A 14,652-nucleotide genomic window follows, 5' to 3' on the forward strand; every position below is an offset into this window, starting at 1 on the left:
ATTTTAAAATAATTTCAACTTTTCACAATAGAAAAGTATTAAGATAGGCAATGAAAAATTCCAGTTGGGTACTAAAATGTTGGGATGGTAAGCCTACAACCCCTCTCCTAGTGCAGGAAAGTGCTGGCTTTAGCCTACCTTAAATATACTTTTAAAAGGTAAAGTGACATAAAAGAAGTAACCCTCTGGGATTATCAGCCGTTTTAAACATTTACTTTATTATATTTTCAAACTTTTCTGCGAAAAAGAAGTAACGCTCACTAAACTGATACTGTACATTAAATCATCTTGGTACTGAAATGCTTATCATATCCTTCTCTAATTACATTATTAAAATATGACAAAAGGATTTAAATCTCATCAATAAGCATAATGTATCACTGAAAATAAAATAAGAACATATAATTTATTCACTAGAAAATAAAAAAGATTAAAGCTACATTCAGACTTGCTAAGTCTGGTGGCAGGGTGGTACAGGTGCTGCCGCTCTCTACCTCCTCAACTGCCCTTTTATCGTTTCAAACTCCCTCCTAGGGATAGATAGTAAAGCATGAACTGCAGTCAGAAGCAGCTGTACCAGGAGCCCCCTTACTCCCTTGGTAACAGCAGCAGCAGCAATCAAGTAATAAAAATGCAATTCCATGTTTAAACTGTACCCCCTTGCTGTCACCACTCCAACCACCACACAGGCACAGAACATCCTGGGGCCGCCCCTCAGGCTTGGGCCCCTTGGTCCACTGGAGCAATGCTTCTGGCATAGGTGGGAGAAACAGAGTGGGCAGAGCACAAAAATTCAAAGTATACAGATTACTGTAAAGCAAGTTTATGAGCACAGACTTTAGGACCAGCCTTGCTGGGAATGAAATTCCATTTCATTTGTCTCTGGCTCTGAGATGAATCACTAAGCGAATGAGGATGGCAAAGTCTCTAGGAAAAGCCCTTCTGCACAGGAATGAAGAGAGAAGAGAGACACAAGGGCCAACTCCTAAGAGAGCACTGTGGATTCCTGAACTTGGCGGGGCGGGAGGGGGGTAAAGAGTTTCAGGGAGGAAGGGGGACGGAATGGGCACTTTAAAACACACATTGACAACATGCATGAACTTTGAAAGCATTATGCTAAGTGAATAAGCAAAGGACAAACACTTATATGACTCCACTTATATGAGGTACCAAGATTCATAGAGACAGATTCATAGAGTCAGAAATTCAAAGAGTCAGATTCATAGAGACAGAAATCAGAATGGTGGTTCCCAGGGGATGGGGGGATGAGGGATGGGCAATTATTTATTGGGTAGGGAGTTCCAGTTTAAGATAAAAAATGAACCATGCAAATTAAGTAATATAGAGATCAAAAAATAAATCAATGATTAAAAAAGAAAATATTAAAACATTAACATAGACTTATTCTAAAAGCAAAACTTATACTTTAAAATGCAAAGAAAATAGACAAATATGACAAATAGACAAATATGGCAAGTAAGGGGGAAGGTAAAAATAAACAACCTTAATAAAAGTAAATAGAAAAAAGAAAAGTAAGATATTTATAAACTACAAAATTAAAAACAGTGATAAAATCCAGAGTTGACAAAGATGCAAAGAAGATACCTTAATTACTCTGTGTGTAGGAATAATAACTGGTAATAAAAACCTTTTGGAAGGCAATTTGATAATGCCAAAAAAAATTTCAAAAGTTTATACCCTTGGACCAGCCATTATACTTCCATTAAGAAATATAGAGTTCTGGTTCAAGACAATGACACAGGAAGATCCCAAACTCACTTCCTCCTATAGACACACCAAGTCTACAGCTAAATAAGGAACAATTTCCTCTGAGAAATACCTACAGGCTGGCTGAGCAATTACCACACACTGGGTAAAAGAGAAGAAAACCACATCAAAGTGGGTGGGAGAGGCTGGGATACAGTCTTGCCATAAAACCCACCCCTGGAACAGTGACCCAAAGTTAGGAAGAAACTCAAAACCCAGACCTCTGCTTGAGGAATGAAGGGTTTGACCCCATACTAGGCACCCCAACTTTAAAGACCTGCACCTGAGTAACAGACTCCCAAAATATCTAGCTTTGCAAGCCAACTGGGCTCACAACAACGATATCCAAAAGAGTGTACTTTTCTGAGAAACAGCGCAAAAAGGGCTCCTATGCTGGGACTCACCTGCCCCAGGGCAGCCGATGGAGCTCAGACTTTAAGTGAAAGAGCTTCACTTGGGTAGATTAAAGCACTGGCCTGAGAGGCAGGCATCTAATCTAATACACATGTCTAAGAACTTGCTGGAACACTCTCTGGGTACACCATCTTTGCACCCTCCATCTGCTAGCCAACAGGTGCCATCATTGTTTTTTCCTTTTTTGGTGGGTGCCATCTTTCCGCACATGCTCTGCCTCACTCCAGGCATCGGGCACCATATTTGCACTCTCCCTCAGTCTTGCTCTAGCCAGTGGGTGCCACCTTTCTTATTTTTTTTCTTTTTCTGGTGGGTGCCATCTTTATGCTCCCCCTCTGCCTCTCTACAGCCAGCAGGCAACATGTTCTCACTCTCTCTCTGCCATGCTCCAGGGCACCAGTATCTCTCAGAAGTGAGCTTTATATACTTTTGGAGCCCTGATTTTTGTAGCTACAGCCAAGGGGCCATCCCTTGATCATATGGCTCTGGAGGCCAAGGGAGCTTGCATTCCTGGGTCCCATGGGACTCTAACAATTGGAGAGACAGTTCTTGGCAGGCTACTATCTCCAAGGTTCTGCACAGACAACATAATGACACACCCCCATCTTTCTGTGAAAGAAGCCTATTTGCTTGTACTGGAGCTTTGGTCTGAGAGGCAGGCTTCGGGTTTGGCACATACCTAGGGGCCTATGGAACTCCTCTCAGGGATCACAGGTCAGTGAATGCCGTCTTTGCCCTCTCCTTCTGCCTTACTATAGCTTGCCAGTATCTCCTAGAAAAGAGCTTATACACGTATCTAGAGCCTCCGTTTATGCAACTGCCAATCAGGAGACACCACCAGATCACCTGGCTCAAATGGCCAGTGGGGATTATACTTGCAGTCCCATAGGACTATATATATTTTCATACTTTAAGAGTTGCTCCCTGAGCATCTGGCTTCAAAGCATCCTGAATCTACTGCTGACTGATAATCTTCCTCCATATGATGCTGACAGGTCATGAGACACCCTCAAGCTACAGGGAGATAATAAGAATATAATAGGCTGCTTGAACAATCACAAAGGTTTAAGAGACAACCAAGAGTTAGGGTAGGGTTGAATGATAAGGTTCAACCACCAGGACACTGGTCTAGCAGCACCATTTTGGAGTCCTCCCTCCAGCCTATTAATGTCAGGGGCTTACCCACCCATCAGTGGGCCAGCACCAGAGCCAGAAACCCCAGACCCACAGCCAGCCAATCCAGGAACCAGCTCTGCACAACAGCAGACCAATACCAACCCCAGCCTCCCCAGCCCCCAAGCCCTGCAGCCCCAGCCCCTCCCACCAGTGGGCTGGCATGAGCTCCAGCCTCCCCAGGACCTGCAGCCAGCCAGCCCAGAACCTGGTCCTGCCCATCAGCAGGCCAGCACCAGCCCCAGGATCCTCAGGCTATGTGACCAGCCATGCTGGGACATGGCCCCACACACCAGGGCCTGGCAGTCAATACATGAGGTAGGGCCTGGCAGCCACCTAGAACAGGGACCAGTGCCGCTGACTAGTATGACCACAGTAGCTGGCCCCGCCGTAATAGAAGGGTCCATGCAGCCCACATAGGGGGCAACCTTAGAGCATATAGCTCTGGTAAGCAGAAGGGGGTATGCTGCTAAGCTCCATAAGACATCTCCCACATAAACCATTCTCCAAGATTGGAAAACATACTTGACTTAGAGTTCATAGAAATAAAAAGAGAATTCAGCAAAATGAGGAGACAGAGGAATATGTTTGAAACAAAGGAAAAAGACAAAGCCCCAGAAGAAGAACTAAGTAAAGTAGAGATAAGCAATCTACCCAATAGAGTGTTCAAGTTAATGATCATGAAGATGCTCAATGAACTCAGAAGAAGAATGGATGGACATAGAGAAAAAGTTAACAAAGAGTGAAAAAATATAACGATGAACTAAAGAGAGCTGAAGAATACAATAACTGACATAAAAAATATATGAGAAAGCAATCAAAACAGATTAGATAATAAAATGAAATGAATCAGTAAACTGGAAGACAGAGTAGTGGAAATCACCCAAGCTGAAGAGAAAGAAAAGAAAAAGGAATTTAAAATTTTTAGAATAGTTTAAAAGACCTCAAGGACAACATCAAGCATACTAACATTCACTTTATAGGGGTCTCACAAGGAGGAGAGAGAGAGAAAGAGGCAAAGAACTTATTTGAAGAAATAATAGCTGATAATGTCCCTAACCTGAAAAGAAAAAAGACATCCAAGTCCAGAAATCACAGAGAGTCCCAAACAAGGTGAAACCAAAGACACATTACTAAAAAGTGGTAAAAATTAAAGATAAAGAATCTTAAGAGCAGCAAGAGAAAAGCAATTAGTTATACACAAGGGAACTTTCATAAGACAATGAGCTGACTTTTCAGCAGAAACGTTGCAGGATACACAAAACAAAAAGATACAAAATATGATGTCAAAAACAGTAAACATTGGGGGAAGGTGAGTAAAAACACAGGATTGTTAGCATGCATGCAAACTTAAGAGAGCATCAACTTAAATCTTAAACTAACACACACACACACACACACACACACACACACACAAATAGGTTTTTATATATGAATCTCATGGTAACCACAAACTAAAAATCTATAAGAGATACATACAAAAAAAAGAATCCAAACATAAAATTAAATACAGTCATCAAATCACAAGGGAAGAAGGCAAAATAAGATGACAGAAACAAAAATGAACTATAAAAATAACCAGAAAACAATTATTAAAATGGCAATAAGTACATACCTATCAATAATTACTTTAAATGTAAATAGACTAAATGCTCCAATCAAAAGATACAGAGTGGCTGAACGAATAAAACATCAAGAGTCATATATATGCTGCCTATAAGAGACTCACTTAAGAACTAAAGACAAACACAGACTAAAGTGAGCGGATGGAAAAATCAACTCCATGAAAATGAAAATGAAAAGAAAGCGGAGCTTTCTTTAAAACAGAATTTAACAGACTTTAAAATAAAGACTGTAACAAGAGACATAAAAATACATTACATAATGATAAAGGGATCAATCCAACGAGCAGACATAACAACTGTAAACTGTTATTTAAAAATGGACAAATCACGTGAATAGACATTTTTCCAAAGAAGACAAACAAATGACCAACAGACACATGAAAGGATGTTAAACATCACTAATCATCAAGGAAATGCAAATTAAAACTGCAAAGAGATATCACCTCACGTCTGTCCAGAATGGCTATAATCAAGAAGACAACAAATAACAAGGGTTAACAAGGATGTGGAGAAAAGGGAACCCTTGTGCACTGTTGGTGGGATTGTAAATTAGTACAGCCACTATGTAAAACAGTATGGAGGTTCTTCAAAAAACGTAAAAATAGAACTGCCATATGATCTAGCAATTGCACTTTGGGGGTATTTTTCAAAAGAAATGAACAAAAACACTAATTTGAAAAGATGTATGCTCCCCTATGTTCACTGCAGCATTATTTACAATAGCCAAGATATGGAAGCATCCTAAGTGTCCATCCAAAGATGAATGGATAAAGAAGATGGTGTGTGTGTGTGTGTGTGTGTGTGTGTGTGTGTGTGTGTGTATACACAATGCAATATTACTTGCCCATAAAAAAATAATGAAATCTTGCCATTTGTGACAACATGGACGGACCTAGAGAGTATTATGCTAAGTGAAATAAATTAGACAGAGAAAGACAAATACTCCATATGATTTTACCTTTATGTAGAATCTAGAAAACAAAACAAACATAACAAAACAGAAACGGATTCATAGATACAGAGAACAAACTGGTGGTTGCCTGAGGAGAGGGAGTTGGGAGATGAGTGAAATTGATGAGGAAGATTAAGAGGTACAAACTTCCAGTTATAAAATAGGTTATGGGGGTGTAATGTACAGCATAGGGAATATAGTCAATAATATTGTAATAACTTTGTATGGTGACAGATGGTTACTAGACTTATCATGTAATGTATAAAAATATCAAATCACTATGCTGTGTACCTGAAACTAATATAATATTCTAAATCAATTATACTTCAATAAAAAAAGAGGGGAAAAAAGACATGAATGCAAGACTTGAAAGCATAAAACTCCTAGAAAAGAAAGCCACTGCTTACTTACTCGTACATGTACATAAAGGTGAAGGAACTGAACAGGTTGTTCACTGAACTGCAGTCATTCATAACAACAAACAATATAGAAATAATCTAATATCCACCAGTAGAGTACTAGCATATAATTATATTATGGAATGCTACACAACCACTCAAAATAATAAAGTTAACATATTTATACTTACGTAAAGATCTTCAGGACCTACTGCCACAAAAGAGTTGTTACAGAAGAAAATATAATGTAAGGAAAATTTTAAAAGCTATATCTATATATTTGTACATATGAATATGAAGAGAGAAGAAACAGATTATAAGGAACATATCAAACCCTGAACTGGTTTACTCTAATGAAGGACTAAGAGTTAGAGGAGAGGATGAAATGAATGTTTAAAGTTTTCTTCTATATAGCTCATTAAATTTGAAACATTTTCTGAAAATATTTTAAAATTTTGGGTAATCAAATTTTACAAAGTTTTATATAAGATAATGCATTATAAAAATGTTTAAAGATATCATGAATCTATAACAAATGAAACTACTGATATATCATCCTTATATCTAGGATCATAACTACTGACAATTATTTGCTTACAATTCCTCATTTTACACAAGTTAAAATTGAAGGCCAAACAGCTGATTTTCAGAATTATAGTAAACTATAAGACCTATAAAAGAAAAATATATATCCATAGTTGTCAGTAAAGAAGGAATTCTGCAGAAATCCTCAACTATAATTCTTTGAATTTCCAATAACACCCCTTGTCAAAGTGCTGAAAGGTACTTTGAAGGGTTTATTCTCTGTCTGAAGTAAAGATCTTCAACAAAATCACTCTAATCATAAAAATTACTATCTTATTCTATAGTAACAATATTAAGTATATCTTTTTCAAGATTTTCTAAGAAGCTTATATAATTGGACCATAATAACTCTATTCCTCTCACTTAGTTAACTGCCTTACAAAGTGCTTTTTTAACATATCTCAAGCTATACCCAAGGACTGACATTAAAAAAAAAGTCCTAAGTGAAAACCCTCTGTGCTTTCTATAATATTAAGAAATTTCTAAAATATGTTTCACTGTATATTCCTCTGGGTCCCCTATAATTTGAAGACTTATGACAAATTTCTTTTGTAACTCAGGATCAGGTGTTAGTTTACTTCGTAATGCGAAGAATAGACAATTATTTTGTTCCCCAACCCAGGGGACATCCAGCAGTGTCAAGAGATGATTTTGATTGTCACAGCGGGGAAATGGAGGGCTAATGGCACCAGAAGATAGAGGCCAGAGGTGACACTAAATATCCTAAAATGCACAAAACAGCCCCCCACAACAATTAACTATGTGGCACAAAATGTCACTGGTACTGAGATTGAGAAACATCGGCTAGAAAATGACCTACATAATCCATCCTTGTTCCTTCTTTCAGTGGCCACTGACATGTTCAGGGCTAAGTCAGCTAACCCAGGGTTTGCTCTCCCTTCTTTACTTGTCACTTTTCTCCCTACGACATCCCAAGTGCTGTAAGACATTCTGGTTAGTAATGAGTTTTATTCTGGGAAAATATCAGAAATGTCAATTTTAATACCTTTCTAGTATGTAAAGAGTTATGTATAATTTAATATAATTTAACCTAATACTGTATTAAATCAAGGTTCAGGTAATATTTTATAAGTGAAAAACACAATGTTTCTTACCTTAAATAGGCAACGGCATATATATTCATATACCATATGTTTTAATGAGTTGGTGAGAGACTGAATCCTCTGTTCTGTATTTTCAGAATCCTGTAGATTACAATTTGAAAATTGAAAAACCATTAGGAAATTCATGAACATTTAAAAGGTACCCCACAGTTTAATCATGCTTATAAGTTGTTCCTCCAGACTCAAAACTGATTCTGGGACAATTATCTTTGGCAAACAGACTCAAGGGACTAGACGAATAAGTGCATTAAACTTCTACATTAATATAATAAAACACTGATGTATTTTTTAATGTATAGATAGAGTTAAAGCTTTCAATAAATGAAAATTATAATCAATTACCAGTAATATCATATGAATTGAATTTGACCATACCACTTTGATTCCTACTGGCATTAAAAATACTACATCAATCTGGGTTAAAGCCATTTAATTACTTGTATTATAATTACCAATCCAGCCCCAAAACAGTATGACCAGAACCATACTATAAAGAATTTTCTCATCCCCAGTATAGGAACTTAAACAATCTTAAACCATGCCCTCCAGCTTGAATTTGAAATACGTGGTGTAAAAATTCATACATAGTTTTAGTTTTTTATCTGCTTTTGTACCTCCATTGTACATGATTGCTATGATTTGAAAAATATCATTAATGGCTATTTTATTTGATTAATGAAAAATGGCTTGGGGTAGGAATAGTGGAGGGGATGTTGTAAAGGCTGGCCTTTTCCCTTGGTGTGATATGAGTGTAAGTTTCACTTCATTCTGGGTGCAATTGGAGAATACATGCCTTGCAGAATTCAATTCTGGTATAACATTTAGACAAAATTTGCTTGCTTCCTTGTGATGATAATTGGCAAGAAAAAAAAAAACTAGCAAAATAATTTTAACAGTTTAGAGAAGTACACCCAGGATGACAGGATGAGCAACAAAATGTGTGAAATTAGCAGAAAACATTGTGACTTGATACTCAGATACATCAAATGTAGGTTTCTGGCCGTGTTAGTAGCATGTTCTAACCAAGAGAGCTCATTATTCACAGTTCATACCACAAACACTTCTCTTAATTTTACTATTTATTAACAAAGATCACATGTGAAATTGAAGCTTAGATCCACTAAAAGACACTCTAATGTGAGACAGAATATAGTACCTACAAGGTCCAGTAGATTTTCAATGTATGTACTTCTATGTATTTCAGATTATATTTTTCAAATGAACTCAAATGCCCACCTAAACACACATGTGCATATACACGTACAAACACATGCAAAGGTCAATGTTATTCAATGGCCATATTATCACAGAACTATTGTCACTGAGGAAGTACTGAGCTATATAAGCTTTTCTAAACAGTACAAAATAACCAGTATTTTTACTAAGCTGATTTAGACCTTCTAACTTATTTCTCAGTCCTTATATTTTATAGGGTCATTGAATTTTAACATACAATTTTTTTACTAAAAGATAAGAATGAATTTTAAATGAACTTATTACTGTGTACTTTCTAAGTAATTTATACAAAATTATTAATAAAAAAGAAGTTAAGTATAAATGACTCTCTAGATTTACCTGTGACACAGCAAATTAGAAATATCAATATATCACGAACCAACTCTCACAGACTTTACACTATTACTGTTTTTTGTAAAAATTCTTCTACCAGCACATTATAAATGGTTTGATCAAATTTAACATATTAAAATTCAATTTTTTTAAAAACCAAAGGACAAAGAACACAATTATGTATTCTTCAACCCTTTCCTGCATCTTGAAACCTTATCTTTGTCCAAAGGACATTACATATATACATGGGAGAAATGCTTATCTTGTCCCCCAGGACTGAGATGACAGATTTTACTAACAAAGCCTACCCCCAAAGCAGAAGCTCTTCGTCAGGTGCCATTTTATTTCAAATCTAATGTAAGAACAACTTCAAATGATTTACTTTAGTGGAAAAGACATCAGTAAACTTTAATCATTATTTGTAATCAAATAAAAATTTTCTGAAATAACTCATTCATGAAAATATTAAGAAGTCCATGACGATGAAGACAAAGATTTTTTCCTGTTTTATTCTCCATTATATCACCCATGCACCTAGAAAAACGCCTGCCACATGGTAAGTCTGCGATAAATATTAACTGAATGAATAATAATCTTTCCTCAGAAAGATAGACTTAAGTAAACCTACTCAGATATGAAATTTTACTCCTAACTATCTAAAAGAACAAATTATTCTCACCCAAAATATAATTCTAAAAAACACTTATATTAGTATTATACTGAACACAAAAATTATAAACAACTTGATGAATTTGGTTTCATAAAAATATTTTTTAGGGTCTTCCCTGGTGGCGCAGTGGTTGAGAGTCTGCCTGCCGATGCAGGGGACACGGGTTCATGCCCCGGTCCAGGAGGATCCCGCGTGCCGCGGAGCGGCTGAGCCCGTGGGCCGTGGCCACTGGGTCTGAGCGTCTGGGGCCTGTGCGCCGCAGCAGTGAGAGGCCGCGTACCACAAAAAATATATATATATATATTTTTTAATAAATTAAAAAGCAAATTAATGAACCCAAAATATTTACGACAAAGGTTTAGTGTCCTTAATATATAAGAAACTCTTGTAAGTAAAATTTTAAAATACTAATACCATAGAATGGAAAAATAATAATTCACCAAAGAAAAAACACAAATAATCTGATATTTATCTTACAAGTGATATTTATCTTACAAGTGACCAAAGACTTTCAAATATAGTGAAATATTTTTCAATTACCTAATAGGATAATTATTAAAAGTTATATAATATTCATTTTTGCTCAAGGTGTAGATTAAAAAGGCCCCTGTTGTTGTATTAGTTTAATATACCAACAGCATATATTTCCAAAGGATAATTAGACAATATTTGTCTAAAGGCTTACAAATGTGCATTTTTGCCCGAGCTATCCAAGTCTAGGAAACTAGGAAAATAACTGGAGAAACAAAACACTGGGGGAAAAGCCCTGTAAGTGTCTATAGCTATTTTAAACATAACCCCCAAATTCTTTGACCCTCGATCCATCAAGAGTTAAAGTCTCTTTCCCCTTTTTGAATCTGTGTAGACTCTGACTGCTTCAACCCATAGAATACAGCAGAAATGACCCAAGGCTGGGTCATAAAGGCAATTCAGCTTCTGCCTTGTTCACTGAAATACATGTTTGGTATCTCAGTATGCAATATGAGGAATCCAATTACTCTGTCCTGTGAGGAAGCCAAGCTTCACGGAGAGGTACTGCAGTCAGCAGTCCTAGTCATCAAGTCCACCCACTCCAAGTACCAGATATGAAAGTGAAGCCTCCCCAAAACCACTTGCACTCTCAATTCCTCACCAACCAAGACCCCAGACCTTGTGAAGCAGAGGTAAGCCATCCCTGCAGTGCCCTGACAAAATTCCCCATAGAATCCATGAGCGTAAGAAAGAATCAATGAGCATAAGAGAAACATTGTTTTAATCTGCTAAATTTGGGGGTAATAAGATATTCAGCAGAGATAACCATAACACCCTATAGAAAGTAGCTAAATAAAGTAGGGTATAGCCTCACAAGCTCTCAAAAATATTGTGTAGGTTTGTATTTATTGACATGAAAATTGTGTACAATATATTTTTAAAGCACAGTATTATACCTTTTGGTAAAAATTATGTGTATTCTTTAATATATTGTTCCCTCCATTAGAATACAAGCTTGATAAAACAGTGTATATTCCTGTATTCCCATTTTCTAGAACAATATCAGGTATGTATTATAGCCTCAAACAACATTGGTATACAATGAAATTTTAAATGTTGTTTTCCCCAGGTAATGGGATTATGTGGATAATTTATTATTTTTATTCCTTCCTGAATCATCCATGTTTTTTTTTAATGATCATCTGAGAAGACATTCATTTATTAATTTATACTCAGAACATAAATCATTTCCATTAAGAGGACTGCCACATTGGGACAGTTTGTTAAAAACATAAAATGCAACTAAGGAGCTAGTTCCTTTTAAATATAGTTTAAAAATGTTACATATGGTCTTTTGAAATATAATTCCAAGAAACGTTTCTCAGGAAATTATTATAAATTAAGCAGCTAGTAAAGCGATCTCTCATTCAGTCTCAGCTATGGGGTAACCAACAGCATACCTGTTTGTTTTGCAGAGCTCGCTGGAAAAGTCGGAGAAATGCAGCCAAACTAAAACGGTACATGTTATTAATTTTTGACAAGTCAGAGATAATGAAGTACATCTTGCTGGCACTCTCAGCCAGAGGGAGATAGGCATCCCGCTCCTGTGGAACAAGGGGTGGGGGTGGGGGGCGGGAAGGGTGACACCTTAGTTCTAATGCTTTACTGCCACCTACAGACTGTTATGCACATATCTAGCCGCAGCCTTACTTTCAACATACATACAACAAATAAAGATTAATCACAGAATTTTATAAAGAAACTGCATAATCCAGCTTTTCTATTTTTAAGTTTTTATACTTCTTTTAATCCTAAGATATTACACTTTTGTTTTGTATTTTTATGTAACTGCAAGCAATGTATTCTAAATACTTCCCCTCCCCTCTGATTACAGAACTAGAAGTAGTACATGGGTTGGTTTCAATGAAGACCAAGAATACTTGTATTAGGGGAAAGAGGTAAGCACCTGTATTAGGGTTAAATGGAATGGTAAACAGTTGTGATCAGAGGTCACGTAGGTCATGTAAGACAGCATGGCACTACAGGGTACCCCTGCAGTGGAGAAAAGTTAGAACAATGAATCTAGTATGTGGGACTGGTACCAACAAGAACACTGATGGAAGTAGAGGTAGGGTAGAAGACTGTAATGAGTGTCCACATTAAGATAATAAAGCACCTAGCATTGTTCAACATAAGCATAGAACAAACCAATAATCACAGGGGCTTTCATTCTGACTGAAGGTAAACGATGATAAAGATGAAAGGATCATAGGATTAAATGGCCTTGAGGTTATGAACTGAACTCTGAGAAGGCTCTCCATGTCATTCTGATCAAAGCACCAGGATTATAAATATGATACTGGTAAAATTATGTGTGTGACTCAGCGATGCCTGTTCAGAAAGAGAAGACACAGAAAGTTCAAAATCCTTTTGGTATACAGTGACAGCTGTGACATCTGCCAATTTTAGCTATGGTAGAGAAGGTGGGATGACTGGATTGGAAACAGGCTATAGGTTTTCTCTTATTCAGATTTCAACAGAGCTCTTTCTCAAGTGAAGAAAGTAATACTATGTAAGTGTAGAATTTGAGCAACAGCTGAAAAATACCTAAATTAACATTTGGAAAAGTCATTGAGGGAAATGGGAAATATTAAAGGATGTCAGTAAGGGTCCAGGTCAGGTTGGAGACTGGGAATTCACAATTACATTAATCTGCTTCATTGTTTGATTTTCTTCAGCAAATCTTTGTCACCGAATGTAGGAGGAAAAAATAAAAGATACATTGTACTGATATAAGGTTGAAATTTTGCTCTAGGAAATGTCAAAAGAATAAAGCAAGAAGGATTTTAACCATTTTTAAGAAAAGAGTTCAGATCAACACATTCATGGGGTCCAGGATGAGTAGGGGAGAAAAATGTTTTTGATGGAAACAATAGCTTTTAACTCTTTTATTGATATACTTAACTTGCCTTAACTTAAGAAAAGTTCCAGGAATGGCAAAGATGCTCTCTAACAGTCATTTTAAACACGTTCATTTTCAATTTCAGTACAAGTTTATAGCTCTAGAACTTTGGATAACATGCCAGAAATCAGTAATACTCAGCAGGGCTCAATGACCAGCACTTCTTACACTTGATACCCTCAACATCTATCGCCGTCTCTATAATAAGAATTAGACCCAAGGACCTGGTGTTTTTGAATAGCTTTCTTTTTTTGCAGTCATCATTCTCCTGAAGTCCTGGTACTAAAATTTTTATCATATTAACATGAAAGTTTAAGAAAACAATATAAGATCACAAAGAAGGAAATATTTACTTGATCAAGAGAAATTTGGAGTTTGTAAGATTCTTTAAGTGACTCCTGAATAAGTGCACTGCTTGCTTTTGTCTGATTCAAAGATTCAATCAAATCCTTATTTTCCAAAATATTGCCTTGAGATGTGGCAAGTGTCTGCAGAAAAATTAATAAAATAATATGAACATTATTATATATATTAAAATAATCAATTAAAAGAAGCCCATGTTAACTATCATTAATTTGATGATGTTTTTGGGAACTTATGTTCTCTTAAAAGAATTTCATTATTTTACAGCCTTCTGTACCAAAAGATACTGTAAATCATTATATGATACTATATCATCAAAACATTGTATATGTATTAATTTTATCAACCTAATAAAAACTATTTAAAGTTACAGATCAAATCATAATTTCATGCTACCATTGAATGTTTTTCTGAGCATAAAATCAAATATTAATGAAATAATACAGTATAAAGACGATATTAGTTAAAAATTGCTTGTCTTAAACATTACTCCTGGAAGTCTTATATTCCAAGACATCTACCTTTTTCTATTTGAATTTTGACTTTAAGATACATATTGATGTGTCTTTGATACAACCA

General features: G+C 36.2%; 1 protein-coding gene across 2 annotated transcripts in view; it reads right to left on the reverse strand.

The window, feature by feature from the left end:
• Positions 1 to 14,652, reverse strand: part of DYNC2H1 (dynein cytoplasmic 2 heavy chain 1) — a 367,862-nt gene that overhangs the window by 183,515 nt on the left and 169,695 nt on the right. For both annotated transcript variants that reach the window (XM_065882515.1, XM_065882514.1), the window contains 3 exons: positions 14,064 to 14,198; positions 12,209 to 12,352; positions 8,030 to 8,119 (listed from right to left, as the gene is read on the reverse strand). In XM_065882515.1, the coding sequence (XP_065738587.1) occupies positions 8,030 to 8,119; positions 12,209 to 12,352; positions 14,064 to 14,198 (369 nt within the window). The remainder of the gene's footprint in view (positions 1 to 8,029; positions 8,120 to 12,208; positions 12,353 to 14,063; positions 14,199 to 14,652) is intronic.

The sequence above is a fragment of the Phocoena phocoena genome, chromosome 8 (assembly GCF_963924675.1).
Source record: "Phocoena phocoena chromosome 8, mPhoPho1.1, whole genome shotgun sequence".
NCBI lineage: Eukaryota > Metazoa > Chordata > Mammalia > Artiodactyla > Phocoenidae > Phocoena > Phocoena phocoena.